The sequence below is a fragment of the Camellia sinensis genome, chromosome 6, assembly GCF_055761805.1.
Source record: "Camellia sinensis isolate YWXY chromosome 6, ASM5576180v1, whole genome shotgun sequence".
Lineage (NCBI taxonomy): Eukaryota > Viridiplantae > Streptophyta > Magnoliopsida > Ericales > Theaceae > Camellia > Camellia sinensis.
The window spans coordinates 145,156,896-145,175,415 of record NC_138966.1 but is presented as its reverse complement, the minus strand read 5'-3'; the positions used below and the strand labels follow the sequence as shown (position 1 = coordinate 145,175,415).

The following is an 18,520-nucleotide window of genomic DNA, read 5'->3' as shown; positions in this document are numbered from 1 at the left end:
ATCAGAGCTGGTTTAAAACCTAGTATTTTCGCTTCTCCGGCGGGCGGCAACCTCACCTTAGCCGCCCGCCGGACCTCAACCTATTCCGCTTATAAAATCAACAAAGATTTGCGCAACTGTAGTCATGTGTGAGGCTGATGGAGAAGAATTCTTCACCTCATATGACGAGACAGTCTGGAACTGGAAACATTGCAACATTCTGCTCTGGAATTCTGCAGCAGCTAGATTATAGCTTGGTTGAGTGCCAAGCTTTGGTTCTTCCACCCATTCTTGAACTTGCCCAGCAAAGTGTGAAGGTTCATGCTTGTGTTGGAGGGACTAGTGTGCGCGAAGATCAGCGCATTCTCTCCAGTGGGGTTCATGTTGTTGTTGGTACTCCTGGTCGTGTGTTTGACATGTTGCGGAGACAATCACTTCGCCCTGTTTACATCAAAATGTTTGTCTTGGATGAAGCTGATGAAATGCTGTCACGAGGTTTTTTAAAAATCAGATCTATGATATTTTCCAGTTGCTGCCACCCAAAATCCAGGTTGGGGTGTTCTCAGTTGCTGTCACCCAAAATCCAGGTTAGGGTGTTCTCTGCCACAATGCCACCAGAGGCTCTTGAAATCACCAGGAAATTCATGAATAAGCCTGGAAAGAGAAAAAGCTCATGCTAGGATTTGCGAAGTGATTCGCTGCAGGAATTTTGGCTTTGGATGAAACCCTTACCATACTCCACTCATTCTCTCCAACAGTTCTAACTTTTTATTTTTATTATTATTATTATTATATCAAATAATCAATGCACTCATGTTCCCCACTAACAGTGTCCACTTTTGACCCAAACCATTTTCAATCCATCATTTCTCCTTCACCTTTTGCACCCCACTCACCGACTCTCTCTCCACTTTATCACATGGGTTTGTCCCTCTCTCTCCTCCATTTGATTTCAAAAATCACTTATTTTTATTTATTTTTTCCAAGTCACTTTTCCTCTTTTTTAAATACCCCACTTTATTTTGAAACAATCGCACTGATGTTTTTCATATAATCCATCTATAAATATTTTTTATCTATTTTCTTTCTCCCTTGTTTTCTTTCATTTTATTTTTATTTTTTCAACAAAACACTCCCAAAACAAAAAAAAAAAATAAATAAAACAAAAAAAATAAAACAACATTTTACAAACTTGTTATTTCTTCATGCCGGGGATCAACCCCGATCAGCATTTTACACCATAAAAAAAAAATAAAAAAAAATAAAAATAAAAATAAAAAAACACAAAACAAAACAAAACACAACCAACACAAATCGGAACAGTGGGATTTTTCTTCTCGCCTATTCCGCCGGTCTTTTCTTCTTGCCTCCGTCCTGGGCGGTCCTTGACGGTGTTGCCTCCGTGCTTCCTCGACCACCAAGCAAGTTGCCTCCTCCCTGCTCCTCCACTGCAGCATATGGTGGACCTCCAAATCGGAACATCACGGTGGCCTTCCGCTTCAGCTCCTTGTTTTCTGCCTTTAGCACACTGATCTCTGCTCGCGCATCCTTATACATGCGTTGGAGCAGAGCCAGCTGGGAGTTTAAATGCTGCACCTCATTTGTCCTACTCTGCAGCCGGTTCGACAAGTTTGTGACCGCCGTCATGCTTTCCACACATGTCTTCAAAGTATACTGGTTGGCCTCCACATCCGACTGCACTGCCATTCTTTGCTCCACCGACCGCATCGGAAAGTTCAAAGGAGCAAACTCCGGGGCGCTTGGTTGAGTTTCCAGTGCCACCGCACCAGTTCTCTCTCTTGTTGACTCGTTGAGGTCTGGAAAGAGAGTGAGCAGACTCCGGGAAGACGAGGCCATTTTCTGGGCAACAGAGTGTTACAGAATATCTCTCGCAACAGAGTGTTACAGACTCTCTCTCTCAGCACAACGAAGAATTTTTCAGAGGATTTCGCAGGTTTTTTTGCCTCTGCCTCGGCCTCAGCCTCTGTCTTATAGCCGAGGCAGCCACGCGCATCGCGCGCCTCTTACCACCAGCCGACAAACGGGCACGCAAGCCAAGGCGCCCACGTGCCTCGCCATCATGTCCGGCACACCTTTTGATGAATTGGGCACGCCTTTTGATGGCACGCCTTTTTATGGATTGGGCACGCTTTTTGATGGCACGCCTTTTGAAAATTGGGCGCACCTTTTTGAGGATGCGATTTTTTAAGGGGTCCGACAAGACTCTGTAAACTGTCCCGACATTGATTCCGGTTAGCTCCTTTCTGGGTCCGACAAGACTCTGTAAACTGTCCCGACGTTGATTCCGGTTAGCTTTTACAAGGGTCCGACAAGACTCTGTAAACTGTCCCGACATAGATTCCGGTTAGTTTCTACAACGGTCCGACATGACCCCATAAACTGTCTTCTACAACGGTCCGACATGACCCCATAAACTGTCTTCTACAACGGTCCGACATGACCCCATAAACTGTCTTCTACATCGGTCTGACACCGCCATCCAGTGTCCTCTACACCGTTATGACACCACCATACAGTGTCCTCTACATGGTTATGACACCCCCATACAGTGTCCTCTACAACGTTATGATACCACCATTCAGTGTCTTCACCAATGGTCTGACACGACCATACAGTGTCTCCTATCCTTTTTTATTTTTATGTATTTTCTTGTTTTGTTCCTCTCTTCAAACTCAAGTTGGTTAGTTTCTATCCTCCTTGAGTTTGCGGGGGGCTGGTATAGATTTATACCAATTAAACGCTCCTCCTTTATTAGAATTTAAATATTAATGTGGTATTGTATTTTTCTTTTCTTTTTTTGAAAGTATAAGAATTTCATTAAGAAGAGGCAGCCAGGGGTTGGTAACCCACAAGAAGTGTGGGTTAGAGCTTAGTTGCACGAAGCGGGGCGGAGGCGGGAGCGGGAGGGGGAGCAGGGGAGCGTGAGCCGATAGAAGTTTCTTAGGTTGGGAGCGCCTCGGGGAGCGCTTAGATATATATATATATATATATATGTATATTATGCATATATAAATAAAATTAATTCAAAAATTTTGGAGTAGCTTTATTTAAATATATTAAATTTGATGACTTACATTGCTACACAAAAATATAATAGAATCCTATTAGAAAATTCATCACTAATACAAAATATCATTAATTCTTAATCATCTACTCAAATAAAAAGACTTGACAATATATAACGTTATTTATTATATGTAAAATTAAAACATATATATTATTTATTTATTTATTTTTAAATTTTATTTATTTACTTTAATATCAAATTTTATTTACAAATTAATTTTTTCTTACAAAAAAAATAATTTATTTTATGTATGTTTAAGTTGAGAAAATAAGAATATTCAAAAAAAATAGAAAAAAAAAATAGAGGAAAGGAAAAAAAAAGGGTTTTTTTTTGTTAATATATATATATATAATAAGGAATTACGGACATCAAACGAATAGAACAGAGGAGAGAGAGAGAGAGAGAGAGAGAGAGAGACGACTGCTCAGAAAGAAGAGAGAGACCATCGCGCAGAGTCGATGAGTTCAACACAAGCGAGAGACAAAGTCGAAAGCGAGAGAGAGATGATCGCGCAGACTCATGGAGAAAGATGAACAGAAGAAGAAGAAAATAAAGAATGAAGAAGAATAACAGATTAGGGCTTCAACAGGTTCTTCTTCACCCTTTCTCTTTCTATTTCTCTCTCTCTGTCTATCTCTCTCTATATATATATTCAATTAGTTAGGGTTTTTATCTCTCTATATTCGAGTTAGGGTTTCTCCCTGCGTATTCAGCGAGTTAGGGTGTATCTCTCTGTTTTTGCTTTTCTTTTCCACCAACGATCCCATCTTGGACAGGATCACATTTCTCTCTCTACAGAAACGCGATTCTTACACGTTTCTTTCTAAGAAACGCGGAATCGCGCTTCTTACAAAGATTCGTCACCTGGTTGCACGAATCCTGCAACTAAGGGTTCGAGTCATAGCATTACTAGCTCATTTTTGGGATGATAAAGGCTCCGTTTGATAAGCCTCTCAAATTATAGTTTCACCCTTTGATTTGAGTGTGGTGTTTGTTTTGAGCTTTCAAATCATAATTCAACGCCCATTTCTCAAAACTCAATTCAAAACATAAACATTACTTTTCAAAACTCATAACCAAACACATAATTCAAAACTCAATTCAAATCAATATTTTAATTTTTTAAATATTTTAAAAATATTTTAATTTTGTTAAGATTTTTAATATTTAAATATGTTACGATTTTTTTAATATTTTAATTTTTTGAATATTTTTAAATATTACGATTTTAATTTTTTTAATTTTAAATATTTTATAAAAATAAATTCAAACTCTATTTTATAAAAATATTTTTAAATATTTTAATTTTTTTGTTATGTATTTAGTTACGATTTGAGTGTAGAATTGTGAAAATAGTATGGAGTTTCGAGTTATGTGTTTGATTATGAGTTTTAAAAATAATTTCTTAATTGAGTTTTGTTTTATGTGTTTGGTTACGATTTGAGTGTAGAGTTGTTTTTAAATTTAAAATATTAAAATTTAAAATTATTTAAATTTTTTGAATATTTAAATTATTTAAATTTTTACTTATTAAATTTTTTGAATATTTATTTTAATTTTTTACTTATTAAATTTTTTAGATTATTTAAATATTTATGATTTAAATTTTTTGAATATTTATTTTGAAAAAAAATTATTTCCATTGTAATATTTTCAATTAAAAAATTGATTAATGTTATTTTTTGTTTATAATAAATTTTTTTAATTGAATTTTAAAAAGAGTTTGGTTATGAGTGTTGATCAGAATTTTCAATGGAGTGAAAGTAGTGTGTTTTGTAATGAATTATAACAATTTGAATTAAGTTTTGAAAATTCTTTCCAAAACTCATAACCCAACAAATTTTCTTACTTCACATGCCAAATCAAACTTTCAAAACTTAATTTCACACTCAATTCAAAACTCAATTCAACACTTTATTTAAAAATCATAACCAAACAAATTTTCTACACTCAAATCATAATTTCAAAACACACAAACTCAAAATACAACTCATATTCTCAAATCATAGTTAGAAAGTTTTACCAAATGGAACCAAAGTTTTCCATGCAATGGGGGATGTGGTTTTTTAGGGGTGGAAGAAGACTTTGCTCAACATAAACACTTTAAATGGGCTCATCTGAAGGTTAAACGGGATGGGGGGAAATCCCTACATCAAGTAGGATTGGATGGGATGGCCAAAAGGTTTGAATAAAATATTCCTATATACAACATAATAAATATATAAAGATACATTTTGCATGTGTCCCCCACGTGTCATGTCCTATATTCTTTAAAATTGTCATGTTAGCGTGTTAATATTGTGCCATGTGCACGTGTCCTCGCTTCTTAGCTTTGTCCATTAAGGTAGAAGGAATTGAGGGAGAACCAATTAAGGAAATGCACAAATTGAAGTTCTAAGCATGACGTCACAGTGTCAGTTCCTTTTGAAAATCAACTGCATAAAGATGTGCAATTTGAATGTTCTTATGAAAGTTAACTCCATACAACAACCATATTCTTTGTAATTCTAGAAATATACTGTAGGAACCTGCATCCTACATATTAGGCACCGATCTAAATATTCTTTACAAGGTTCTAACATTTCTTCAACAGTACAAAACAATAATTTAAGCACTAGATAAAAAATTAATGAGATTTAAAAAATATATCAAACCTTCACAAAATCAGGAACCCAGTAAGTTTGTTTATTGTTTTCTAGCAATTGATCTTTCAGCCTCTCCACTGCAACAAACCTAAACATATATGATAAAGATTCAGCTCAATAAGATAACCCATAAAATAAAGAAAGAATGAAAAGATAAGAAAAATGACAAGACTCCACATTTGATGAGTACCAGTTTCTAAATTAAGTCGGATAAAATAATTCTAATTGGTCACAACTTGGAAATGCATTTTACAAGCTACTTTTGTCGATCGCAACCTTTATCTCACAATATCTTAATCAATCAAGAATCATATAGTTGGGTTCATCAAATAAAAAGTTACCAAATCAAGATAATGTTAACATGAGAGATTAAATCAGTTATAAAGAGCATAAGGAAGAGATTTCCCAGTCTCTATTGTGCATAGTTTCCAAATGTGATCATGCATTCAAGCTGACTATTGGATCACAAGCAACAACATGCCTCATATGGCATAAATTTGAGTTATAGAGTTTCTTTTAGTGGAGGAGGACAAGTTAGTTGTCTTACTTTTATTAGATAGCATCAAAAGATCATTTTAAAAGTAAACAATAAAACAATAACCAAACCAAGGGGATACAACATACTGCCATTCTCAACTAAAGCCTAATTCAAAAATCATATCCAACTAAAAAGATGACACAGCATTCAGTTTTACTAAACACGATAATAGTTGCTAACGAGTGGCTCCAATATAAGAAGTCTCCAAAATCACTAGTTCACGCATTCTTAAAATCCAAAATTATCTTCAGCCTCTAGACCCCAATATGAACTGAGGAAACCCATGGTCCAAACTATGATTGCAATTATATAATCATTCTCTATAAGTACATCTTTCCAGACAAGAACACAACTACACCACGACAAACATTAAAAGTTTCACATGAAAGGATTAAAAAAAAAATAATAAGAAACAAAAAACGCAATTAGCACCAAAGGCCAAACAACTACTGAGGTTAAAACAAGTACATAAAAGACAAAGGAAAAAAAAATGTTCAATGCTGTGAGCTTACCAGCTTGGAACTGCTCTGTAGATAAGAGGGGTATCAGATCTCCAACAAAAAGGATAACTATGTGTCAAGCTTCCAATCTTTACAAGCCGGCCATTATCCTGCAGAACAACCAAAAGAAAGGGGCAGAATGTAATAATATATCAAGCATAATAACAAAATTCTGAGAAGAAAAGTACAGCAAGTTTGGCACAAGGAACACGTGCCAACAGTGACATCTAGCAGTCCTGGAAGAATTCAGTTAAAAAACAAAACGTGTCATCACGAAAGAATCAAGTTAAAAGGATTTGCATCATTTATTGTCAAATCCTTTCCAAGTAAAACTGCTCCTAATTAGTTATTCAAACACTTGTATAGAGAATCTCTTCATGTAACAACAATTATCAAAGCATTTTCTGTACTCTTATCCAATATAATAACTAAAACATCAGAATCATTCTTGCCTTCACTGCCTGAATAATATCCTTGTCTGCATCCTTGATATAACGACCGCTAAAGTCAGTAATTCTCTCGGTAAAGCAGCCATCATCATCAACTGCTACAATTAGACTCTCCCCCTAACACATGCCAACCAACAACAAATTCAAAGAATAATCATACCAAAAAAAAAAACAATCAACAAAGTCAGCACACAGATGAAACCAATCGTACAAATGCAGCTGCCAAACATCAGGGGATGAAATTACACATAAAAAGCATTTTTAGAAACATCCTTAAAGTAATACAAATAATGTGTGCAAGAACAAACAAACCTATGTTACCTAGAACATGGATCATTCCAGTACACGAAACACGAACTAGATCGCGTTACATAAAATGCTCTAAATTGTGATACGATAGGGGTAGACTTGTATAGTTTACACTAAGAATTTGAGGTAGCTCTAGTCTAGAGTAATTTTTTAAAACAATTAGACATCCTTCAAAATGTGGTTCTTTTTCCAAATTAATCCTGTAGCAACACATTTCTATGAGCATTTGAACCATTTTTTGACGTTTTCCCATGTCAAAACTACATTCACCTTAAATTTTAGTTCATTATATTTGATAAAAGAAAATATCTTGGAAAAAAAACTATTGGGATAGCTTTGGATCGCTGAAATTACTGTTTTGGAACGAAGTGTACTATATTTCACAACATGTTCCAAAACGTAATTGCTAGGTTATCAGAATTTTTCGGTAACACTGAAACAAAAATAACAAGAGCAGCATCCCGGTGAAATTCAAGCACGACAAAAATTAGCAGATACCCCATCATTAATGTAACAACAAAAGCAATAAATGGATTCATCACCCATGAGACCAACATTTTAATAAATTGTTCTTTGTTGCCAATCAAAATAATGAAATACAGATATACAACATAACAAACAATGAATAAACTAGAAGAAAAACTTAAGTATAGAAGTGCAGCAACTCTTGCAGACCTTAATAATTATTTGGTTTTCAGTACAAACACGATAATCATCTTCACCAAATGCAGGAGCCATGTGAACAACTCCAGTTCCACTGTCAGAAGTTACAAAATCATCTGCAAGAACTCTAAATGCCACATCGGAGAAGTCCATGAAGTAATCAAACAACGGCACATACCTGTAATGCATAACTCCCTTAAATCATATATGGTAAAATATATTAAATCATAAATGATGAAAAAAAGTCAGAAAATAAAATAACAGTTGATCTCTAATCATGCATTCATAGTCTCTCTTAATTACAATACTCCAAATCATATATGGTGAAATAAGAAGTTAAAGCATAAACTACAGTTCATCTATCTTGTAACATGTGAATTCATTCCCAGGCCTTGTACACACAGCCCTTTACAGCATGGGAGCTGGCCACACCCTCATATGTTACCTTAACCACAGCCCTCCTTCCCTGGCAACTGTACACAAGCCTGGGACCAAAACAAGAAATAGAGGAACAGGGTCTTTCTCGCTTTTATGCTGTGTTTGGTTGTTGTATTTGGAGAGAGATTTAGAAAGAGAAAGGGAAAAGGTGTGTGAAACTAGGTGAAATGTAGGTATATTTTATTCACATTTCACCTATCTTTTTTATTTCCTTTTCCAAATCTCTCCTCAAATCCCCCCAACCAAACACAGCGTTAGCATTCCAGTCCCCAAGTGAGAGGCTCGCACAACGGGCCATTCTCTCAAGGCCGGAGAACACACTACATATGTTGTGCCTGGGCTATGAAAGCTCTTAGCCACATGGATAGTTCAATGTGCTCATCACCTTGACCCTGAGATGTTTACAGCACATTAGCATAGTTTATTCCAATTCAAACCAGGGTTTCAAACAAACCCTCAAGGGGATAGATGAATCGATTCAAGTGAGATCCAATGTAGGTCCAACCTTCAATCCACTTGTAGGAATCTATCCACGGTAGCACCACAATCTATGAAGCACGGACACGGACACGGACACGCATACGGACACGGACACAGGACACGGCAATTTTAAAAAATGGGGACACGGACACGGCTGGGGACACGGCAAATTTTTTTTTATATAAATATTTTTATTTTAATACAATTTAATTATTTTATTTAATTATTATATTTTAAAATAAATATGATTCTATTAATTTTTTATTTTATTTTATTTTGTCTACTTTTTTTTTTATTAATATATGTATATATATTATATAAAATATAAGATATAAGGTGTTTTTTTTATTAATATTAAATAAATACATATATACATATATATATTATATACCTAATAGATATATTATACATGAATCAGATATATATATATTATATACCTATAATAGATATATTAGTACATGAATCGAATCAGATCAGAGGAGAGAGAGGGCGATCGACGCGATTGCAAGAGAGAGCGATCGACGCGATCGATGCAAGAGCTAGGGCGAGAGACGCGAGCGAGAAGGAAGGCGAGAGAGAGGGACGAGAGAGAGAGAGAGACTTACTGATGAAGATCGACAGGCGAGTCAAGGTCGAGGTCATGGATGGAGGTCAATCGCGATCGTCTGGGGTGTTCGATCGACTGATGGAGCTTGGAGCTTCGATCTTCAACTGGATTCATGGAGCTTCGATCTTCGACAGGTTTGTCTCTCTTCACTCTCTTCCTTCACACTCTCTCCTTTGTCTCTTCCTACTTGCCGCGTCTCACGCCGTGTCCAGATCTGGACACGCGTGTCCCCTACAAGAAAAACAATTAAATTAAAGGGACACGGCAGATGGCGTGTCCCGTACGTGTCCCCGGCGTGTCCCCGTGTCCCCGGCGTGTCCCCGTGTCCGACACCGCCACGGCGCTGATTTTGCCGTGTCTATGCTTCATAGACCACAATTCCTTTCTTCTATAGAATCCAGACACACAATTCCTCTCCAAGGCCCAAGTTCAGGCCAGGACTGCTATTTCTAGATCTTTTGGTCTTAATCTTCTCAGGCTAGGGTTTGCTTTCAATGAGTCTTTGACTCACAAGGTCCTGGTTAAGCTTGCCCAGAGCTGCAAACTTGTTCCGCTAATAGCCATCTCAATTGGGGTCACTCATTTCATAACCTCAAGCGACCCCAAGATGGCCATGGACATTATCAACTTAGAAGGATATTTGCAAGGGTTGCAATTGAACAAATTTGAGGAATTGTCGAGGGTGTTGGGAATACTTATTGAAGCTTTTGAACTTCTTGTTGACTCTTGCGGGTCTAGTCATGGTAGCGTATTAGTATAGGCTCTACTTGTTTGTGGAGCACAAAAATTACTTATCTGGTGATTCAACTCCCAGGATCTACTTGTTTGTGGAGTACAAAAATTACTCATCTGGTGATTCAACTCCCATCTCAACCACAAACGACAATATGATACAGCTTGGTCGCCCACTGCTCCTGGTATTTGGTTTGCAAATATTGGGTGTTTACAGCTTATGGGAATCTTTTTTTTTTTTTTATTCTTTTCTTGGTGATGCTGTCTATATGGATCCCATGAAGGATATTTTCTTTTTCTTTTCTCTTTCTTTTGTTAATTGTAATGTTTCCATTACTATCAATAAAACCTTTTCTACCTAGCCAAAAATAAATAAAAAAACAACAAGGGGGTAAAGGTGGACTGCCCAAAAAAATGGTTGTGGGAATGGATTCTTTAAGATAGAAGAAGCCAAAAGGGTATTGAGGTCATTTTACATTTTTAATTAACAGCATTAGGATTGCACTTTAGTCCCAAAAAAACCCACGTGGGAGCAAACAGCTATTTCTAAATGACAGGGGGTAAAGTGTTCAAGGCCCAAACCAGTAGACGGTAAAGCAGATTTTGCCCTCTAAATTAAATTTGAACTTTAAGTCACAAGCCTCCTCCCCATTAACCAAGATTTCATTACCCCAAATAGGCCCATTAAAAGAGCAGCCCCATCTTTAACCAACTCACCTAATTGAATGACATTGATTGCTACATCCTTATTCTTCCTCCTCACCCATCTTTTTTCACATATGCCTATCCCTTCTTTCCCATCATCTTCAACCTAGTGGTGGTGGTAGCACAAAAATTGCACAGTAACCTGACTAAACTCAAGTTTCGACCACCACCTCTGTCCTCATTCAACCTCACCAAAGCCCTTATACATACCTCAATGGCTGCCCTATCAACACAATGGAGATATTTGTTGGCAAGAAACATGTTGGATAACCTTCAACCTTAATTCTGGCCTCAAAAATATTGGAGAACTCTTTAGTTATTTGGTCAATCTCTATCAGTCCTCTACAAGATATTCTCTTATCTATAAAAATGCCACTTCCACAAACGGAATGGTAAGTTGACCACCGCTATCAACCCCCAAAAGACACAATTACTTCATTTTGCTAATAATCTTCTCGATTCCATTTTTGGAGCCAAACCATGAACAGCCATAACTACAAAATTCATCAGCCGTTTCCTTACTATTACAAAACATTAAAGTTTTAGAAACCTGAAATGGTTGATAAGAGAGGTTTCGCATTCTAGAAACTGCCTCCTAAATCGGGAGACTGGGAATAATGAAATTCTCTTTGATATAGACAAAACTGCAACCCCAACTATTCTGCTAGTCATCGGGGAGGGACACTGTTTGTCAAATTAAACATTACATTCTTACACCAAAAGATAAGGGTAGGACACTTGTGACAAATTGGAAGCACTGACAAAGTTTATGACAGAACAAAAAATAAAAAATAAATAAAGGAAGATGTGAATGAACATTAGTTATTTGGATGTAGTAAACAAACCAACAATGACATCTCTTTTTCTTTCGATAAATAATAATGACAATTCATATTAACTAAGAACGCATACTGAAAATACTTACTTTGTTCCCACAAGTGAAGCCCCTGAAAATTTATCCAACACCTCATATGTATCCACCACATTCTTACTTTTTCCACCAGAGGATCCCTTGGTCTTAGAGTTTGAATTTTCAGATTCATTGACAGATCCATTAGAAATGTTCTTTTTTGGTTTCTCAACAGGAAGCTCCGATAGTCGAGACTCAGCAACCACATAAATTTTCCCATTGAACTTGTTGCGAACCTGATTGTTGTTTCGACACGAAGTTAATTTTCATGTGACATAACCTGAACTAAAATCAAGCTTATATTCCGATACAAAGGTGTAGAATCAATCTACCAACACTCACATGCTATAACAGGATAAAAGTGTTAGATGGTTTATGATTCTTTAGTCTTTGTCATAGAATAGGAGCAAATTTCCAACTATGAAACAAAAAGCTCTGTTTGGTTTTAGAAGAAAAAAAAAAAAAAAGAATCCTCTTTCTGATTTTTTAAGCCAAAAACATTTCAACTGTTTGGTTTCAGCTTATTTAGCTGAGAATATGGGGGAAAAGAAGAATTTTTTTGTTTTAACTAGATCCACCCTGTTTGGCAAGAGCTAAAAAAGTCACATTTTTTCTGAACTTTTTATATCTGTATTAAAATTTTGTAAATTTTTATTAAAATTTGTTACTTTTTAGTGAAGAAGCTCACTTTACAAAAACAAAAAAAAAAAAAAAAAAAAAAAAAAAAACCCAAATAAACTTTCCCAATAACAAAAGCCAACTTTTTTAGCATTTGCCAAGCGCATCAGCTTTCTAGCAATAACTTCATCCTGAAAAGGCCAAAAAGCATTTGCCAAACCAGCACAAAGTTTCGTGCCTTGGAGTAAGACAAAAGCGCGAACACACAGACCTTGCAAATTTCCACAACTTGACATGGATAAGCATCCCAAAAAAACTTAAATCTCAGCTCAAGCAAAGACCGAAGATATGACCACCAGACACCTTACAAAATACCTCCAGATGCCTTAGAACGCAATAAATACCTAAACTACAAACAGGCTTTCATTCATTAGCTACAAAAGGGTTTCCAATCAGTTCTACAATATATGCCTTTGACAAGTATACCAGTATATGTACCAAAAAAAGAGACAAATGTACTAGAATAATAGTATTAGATGAGATCAATTTAAAGTAGCAACACATGGTGGAATGACATACAGAAATAGTAAATTCTGGATTCATCAAACTTGGCCAAATAGCATTAACTAACCTTTACATAGACAAAGTTTGCATTGACACAAAGGCCAAGATTACTGGGAAGGGTCCAAGGCGTTGTCGTCCATGCCACAAAAGCCGCACCTTGTGGATCACCAACTATTGGGAAAGACACCATGATTTCAGGGTCAGGAACTTCCTGTTCAGAAAGTGTAAAAAATAAGGGGAAAACTCATAAATTGAAATTAGAAAAATAAATAAATGAAAATATTCTTAAATCATTATAATCAGAATAACAATGACAAACAAAGCAAAAGCGGGACAGTTCAAGCTTTCCATTCAATTAGCCATCCGGGCACTCAGCCAATGACATCAAAAACAAAATTACAATTTTAAAAAAAAAAATGCCAAAATAAAATTTTAAAAAAAAAATCATTTAAAAATCTAACACATGCATTGTAAAACAGAAAATGTGATCAGAGACTTCTAACAAAGTTTTGGGGAAAAATTGTGAGTGCTCTCAATTAGTTTTAGAACCATCGGTAGAACCACCTAGAGCAACCACCAGTTGTACCACCAGAAGCACCAGCACTGATGACAAGAACAGCAACAAATAGCACCAACACAAAATACAATTATTTGTTACCATCATAATAGTAACACTAGCACTTGAACAAGCCACCGAGAAGAGGAGTTCTGATTTAAACCTTATAGTTGGAATTGGCTTCAAAATTAGACAGTGGAGTTTTGCAACCAGTGCTATATGGCATAACCTGCAAAAAATAACATCACAACAACTCCAAATTCAACCCATTACACAATAAAACTATCATCAATACAATTCACTTCCCAAAAATCTCCCAATACAATTCAAACCAAAACCCAATTGCTTATTGCCGGAATTTCTAAAGATTAAATCAACATTAATAATTATACAGACAAACCTTGAAGCCTCTATAGACAAAAACCATTTCAAATATCTGAGAGAAAAACCAAAATCTTCCAATACCCAATGTAGAATTAAACTATATATAACAAAACCCCCTAAAACCAAAACGCAATTACATATTGCCGAATTTTCAAAAGATTAATTCAACATTAATAAATATACAGACAAACCTTGAAACCTCTATAGACAAGGTCCTTTTCAAAGAGCTGAGAGAAAACCCACCACACAGTCTCCATAAACTTCAAGTCCATAGTCTTATAATCATTACGGAAATCAATCCACCGACCCGTCCTCGTCACAATCGTTTCCCACTCCTCCACATACCTGGTCACAATACTTCGACACTCTTCATTGTAATTCCCAATCCCCATCTTCAACACATCGTCTCTAGTCTTAATCCCCAACTTCTTATCAATCTCGAACTCCACAGGCAATCCATGGCAGTCCCAACCGAACCGTCGAGTGACGTGGTGGCCACGCATGGTCTGGTACCTAGTCACGATGTCTTTGATCGTACCAGCGAGAATGTGGCCGTAATGAGGAAGACCAGTAGCGAATGGAGGACCGTCGTAGAAGATGTACTCTGGGAAGTCTTTGGTGCGGTCGAGCTGGGTTTCGAAGGCGTGGATTTCGGTCCACCATTGGAGGATCTTCTCTTCTTGGTATGAGAAGGAGAAGTCTTTGCCTTCGCAGACGTCGTCCATGGTTGGTTGATTGTGGCCGGAGAGAGGGGGCCTAGGGTTTAACGAGGAAAGAGATGGAGAGAGACTGGGACAGGGAAGTGTTTAGGAAAGAATCAGAAACCCTACTAGACGATACAGTGAAAAAAATTAGAGAATAAAGTCCAAAACTACAAAAAAAAAAAAAACGAAACTAAAATGTACGCAATTCTATGGGTCGGTGAAGTTCCAACCCATCAAAAATAAGGATTGTTTTGAAATATTTTAAATAAGTGAATTTTTTAATTTTTTATAAAATATATATGTAAAAAAATAGGAAAAATAGATTAAAAAAATATTAAAAAAAATGTTGATAGATGTTGATTAATTTTTTGAAATTAATTTTTTTTTTTTTTAGTGAATATTTTTAAATTTTAAATTTATTTTTATTTTTTTATGTACCTTACTTAAATGTATTTAAATAGTAAAATATTTGTGAAAACAATATTTTAAAAAATTAATAAATATACGAAAATATACTGAATATTTGTATGTTTTATATTTAGCCAATTTTTTTAAAAAAAAAAATCACAAATATTATATTTTTTAAGTATATTTATGTTAAGTTTAAAAATTTTTAAAAATATTAAAAATATTTAAAAAAATCATTAAAAATAAAAATATATATAAATGTACAATTTTTTGAAAAGTAAATTTTGAAAATGGAAAGCCAACAAAGTGAATGTTGCTTATAAATTTTTTTTTATGTATATTTTTTATATTTTTATTCATTTTAATTTACTTTTAGAATTAATATAGTATGCCTATCTTCCTTTTTAGGACTCCGCATCTTTTATTTTTTAAATTTTAATTTTATGCAAATATAAAATTTCATTTTTATCCTTATTATTAAGGTTTTAATCTTAATTTTTTAAACCCTAATCTTGAATCCACCAACTATCTCCTATCACTCTAACATCGGCAATCGCCTCCCATTTCAACCAGCAACCTCGGTTGCCATCACCAACATCATCTATAGCCACTAACACATTCACCTTTACTCACCAACCATCAACAACAGCACCACCCTCACCAATATTAGACTCTCTTTTCCTATTTCAATATATTAATCTATCATCATATTGTAATCACGATCACAAAAAATCAGTGATTGTAGCAAATCTACTCTTATTGCACTATTGTCACGACTGTAGTGTTACCTGCGATTTCCCCATATTTCGTTTGGTAGTTCAAGGCCGAATCACCATCATTTGTTCAATGGTCTATAACTGAACTATCACCGTTTGTTTGGTGGTTTATATCCAATCTTCCATCGTTTTATTTGGTATTGGTTTTTCGAACCAAGCAAGATAATTTCAAATGAAGAAAAATTGAACATGAGCATGTATGACAAGACACTAGGGTAGTTGTATGGGTGGCAATGATGACAAATGATTGAGATTAGTAAAATCAGAGATTTTGGCTTCGTTTGGCAAGGGTTTTTGTGGCTATTTTAGTCACAAAAGACAAAATAGGCTATTTTAGTCACAACAAACAAAACATCACATCTAACTCATAATCATTACATTATTCTCTCACAAAAAAAGTAAAAAAAAAAACAAAAAAAACAAAAAACTCTTCCCAAACCAAACTTTTTAGCCCAGGCTAAAATAATCAAAAAGTCACAAAGCCAACCCACTTTCCAAACGGAGGCATTTGGTGAAAAAAACGAGATGGAGGATCGCTTGTGGAAGAAGGGAAAGGAAGATAAAGCTAAGAAGGTCGGTCATCAAAAAAGAAAAGTCACTGGTGAAAGCAGGCTGAAGGAAGGTCTCTAGTGGAAGCTATGGCAAGGTTGCCAGCGAGGGTAATGGGTTGCTAGAGGTGGGGGGAGATTGACAATTGAAAAGTGTTAGGACGAGAGTTTAAAGAGTATATTTGAGATTAGGAAATGGGTCTAAGAAAAAATAAGAAATGAAGTAATTTGGTTGGGTGGTAGAGGTTCAAAGAAGCGGGTGATTCTAAAAAGAAAGGCATTTAGCAATTCCCCTAGAATCATCTCATTTAAAATGTACTTAAAAAGGTAATATATTTGCAAAAATAAAAAACAAAATCATTAAAAATTACATCTCGTATGCTTTTATATTTAGAGTGAGTTTGGCAACAAGCCAAATGAGTTGCTTAATTGATTTATTTTTATCACACCAGCTACCTGTTTTTATACACATATATTTTGTAAATAGCCAAAAAAACAAGTTATACCCAAACTCATTCTTAGTACTTGTTTTTTTTTTCCTCTTAATAAACATTTTTTTATTGTTAAATTTATCTAGATTAAGTGCACATAAAAAACACATTTAGATTACGTGCATCTAAAAAATAAAAATAAAAAATTGACTAAATTATTTTTAAAAATACTAAAAACAACAAAATACAAAAAATAAAAATTTCAAAACTCAAAAATTTAAGAAATTATTTTTGAAAATTCAAAATCAAATTCCAATTTCAAATGTAAGCATCCAAGTCCTTGATGCCAATTGCATGACTAGTGCATCGGATTTGAACTCTTTGATCACAAAGTGCTATTTTGAAAGGGTATTTTTTAAACTTATTTTAGGTCGTATTATTTTTAAAAAATTTTATACAATTTTTTTTTTTATAAAAAAAATCACATTTTCTTAAAATATGACAAAATATGCATTCGTTGGAATGTGTGCATGCTAAGTAAAGCATACCTTTGTGTTATTTTGTTTGACTTGCATATCACCGAGTTTTCAAAGATTAATTTAACATGAATTACTAATAGATATACAGACAAACCTTGAAACTTCTATAGACAAGGCCCTTTTCAATGAGCTGAGAGAAAACCCACCACACGGTCTCCATAAACTTCAAGTCCATAGTCTTATAATCATTCCGGAAATCAATCCACCGACCCGTCCTCGTCACAATCGTTTCCCACTCCTTCACATACCTGGTCACAACATTTCGACACTCTTCATTGTAATTCCCAATCCCCATCTTCAACACATCGTCTCTAGTCTTAATCCCCAACGTCTTATCAATCTCGAACTCCACAGGCAATCCATGGCAGTCCCAACCGAACCGTCGAGTCACGTGGTGGCCACGCATGGTCTGGTACCGAGTCACGATGTCTTTGATCGTGCCAGCGAGAATGTGGCCGTAGTGAGGAAGACCAGTAGCGAATGGAGGACCGTCGTAGAAGATGTACTCTGGGAGGTCTTTGGTGCGGTCGAGCTGGGTTTCGAAGGCATGGATTTCGGTCCACCATTGAAGGATCTTCTCTTCTTGGTTTGAGAAGGAGAAGTCCTTGCTTTCGCAGACGTCTTCCATGGATTGTGATTGTTTGGCTGGAGAGATTGCAGAGAGAGACAGAGACTGGGTTTAACTAGAGAAAGTTGAAAACTAAAATCTAAAGAGATGGACGATACAGGGAAAAAAATTAGAGAATAAAGTTGAAAACTAAAATCTACGCTATTATTGCCATATGGTAAAATTAGATTTTTTGTGAACTCTACGCTATTGCTCTAAGTCTGACGAAATTATAGATTATTTCTCGGAGTATATCTATATTCTTAATCAATTATTATTTATTATATTCTTTCATATTTCTTAAATATTTAATATAATATCTTAACTATTCATATTTTGTAC

At 35.3% G+C, this 18,520-nt stretch overlaps 1 protein-coding gene and 1 pseudogene across 1 annotated transcript in view; both read right to left on the bottom strand.

Moving 5' to 3' along the window:
- The window catches only part of LOC114285889 (tRNA synthetase class I (I, L, M and V) family protein), a 37,290-nt gene extending 22,173 nt beyond the window's left edge, over nucleotides 1–15,117 (bottom strand). The window contains exons 1-8 of the mRNA XM_028228977.2: nucleotides 14,357–15,117; nucleotides 13,945–14,010; nucleotides 13,293–13,436; nucleotides 12,059–12,279; nucleotides 8,184–8,349; nucleotides 7,203–7,316; nucleotides 6,763–6,860; nucleotides 5,722–5,800 (exon numbers count right to left, since the gene is read on the bottom strand). Of these exons, the coding sequence (XP_028084778.2) occupies nucleotides 5,722–5,800; nucleotides 6,763–6,860; nucleotides 7,203–7,316; nucleotides 8,184–8,349; nucleotides 12,059–12,279; nucleotides 13,293–13,436; nucleotides 13,945–14,010; nucleotides 14,357–14,890 (1,422 nt within the window). The 5' untranslated portion in view covers nucleotides 14,891–15,117. The remainder of the gene's footprint in view (nucleotides 1–5,721; nucleotides 5,801–6,762; nucleotides 6,861–7,202; nucleotides 7,317–8,183; nucleotides 8,350–12,058; nucleotides 12,280–13,292; nucleotides 13,437–13,944; nucleotides 14,011–14,356) is intronic.
- Nucleotides 15,118–15,783: 666 nt separating this feature from the next.
- On the bottom strand, nucleotides 15,784–18,199 carry LOC145793666 (isoleucine--tRNA ligase, cytoplasmic pseudogene; annotated as a pseudogene).
- Nucleotides 18,200–18,520: the final 321 nt, after the last annotated feature.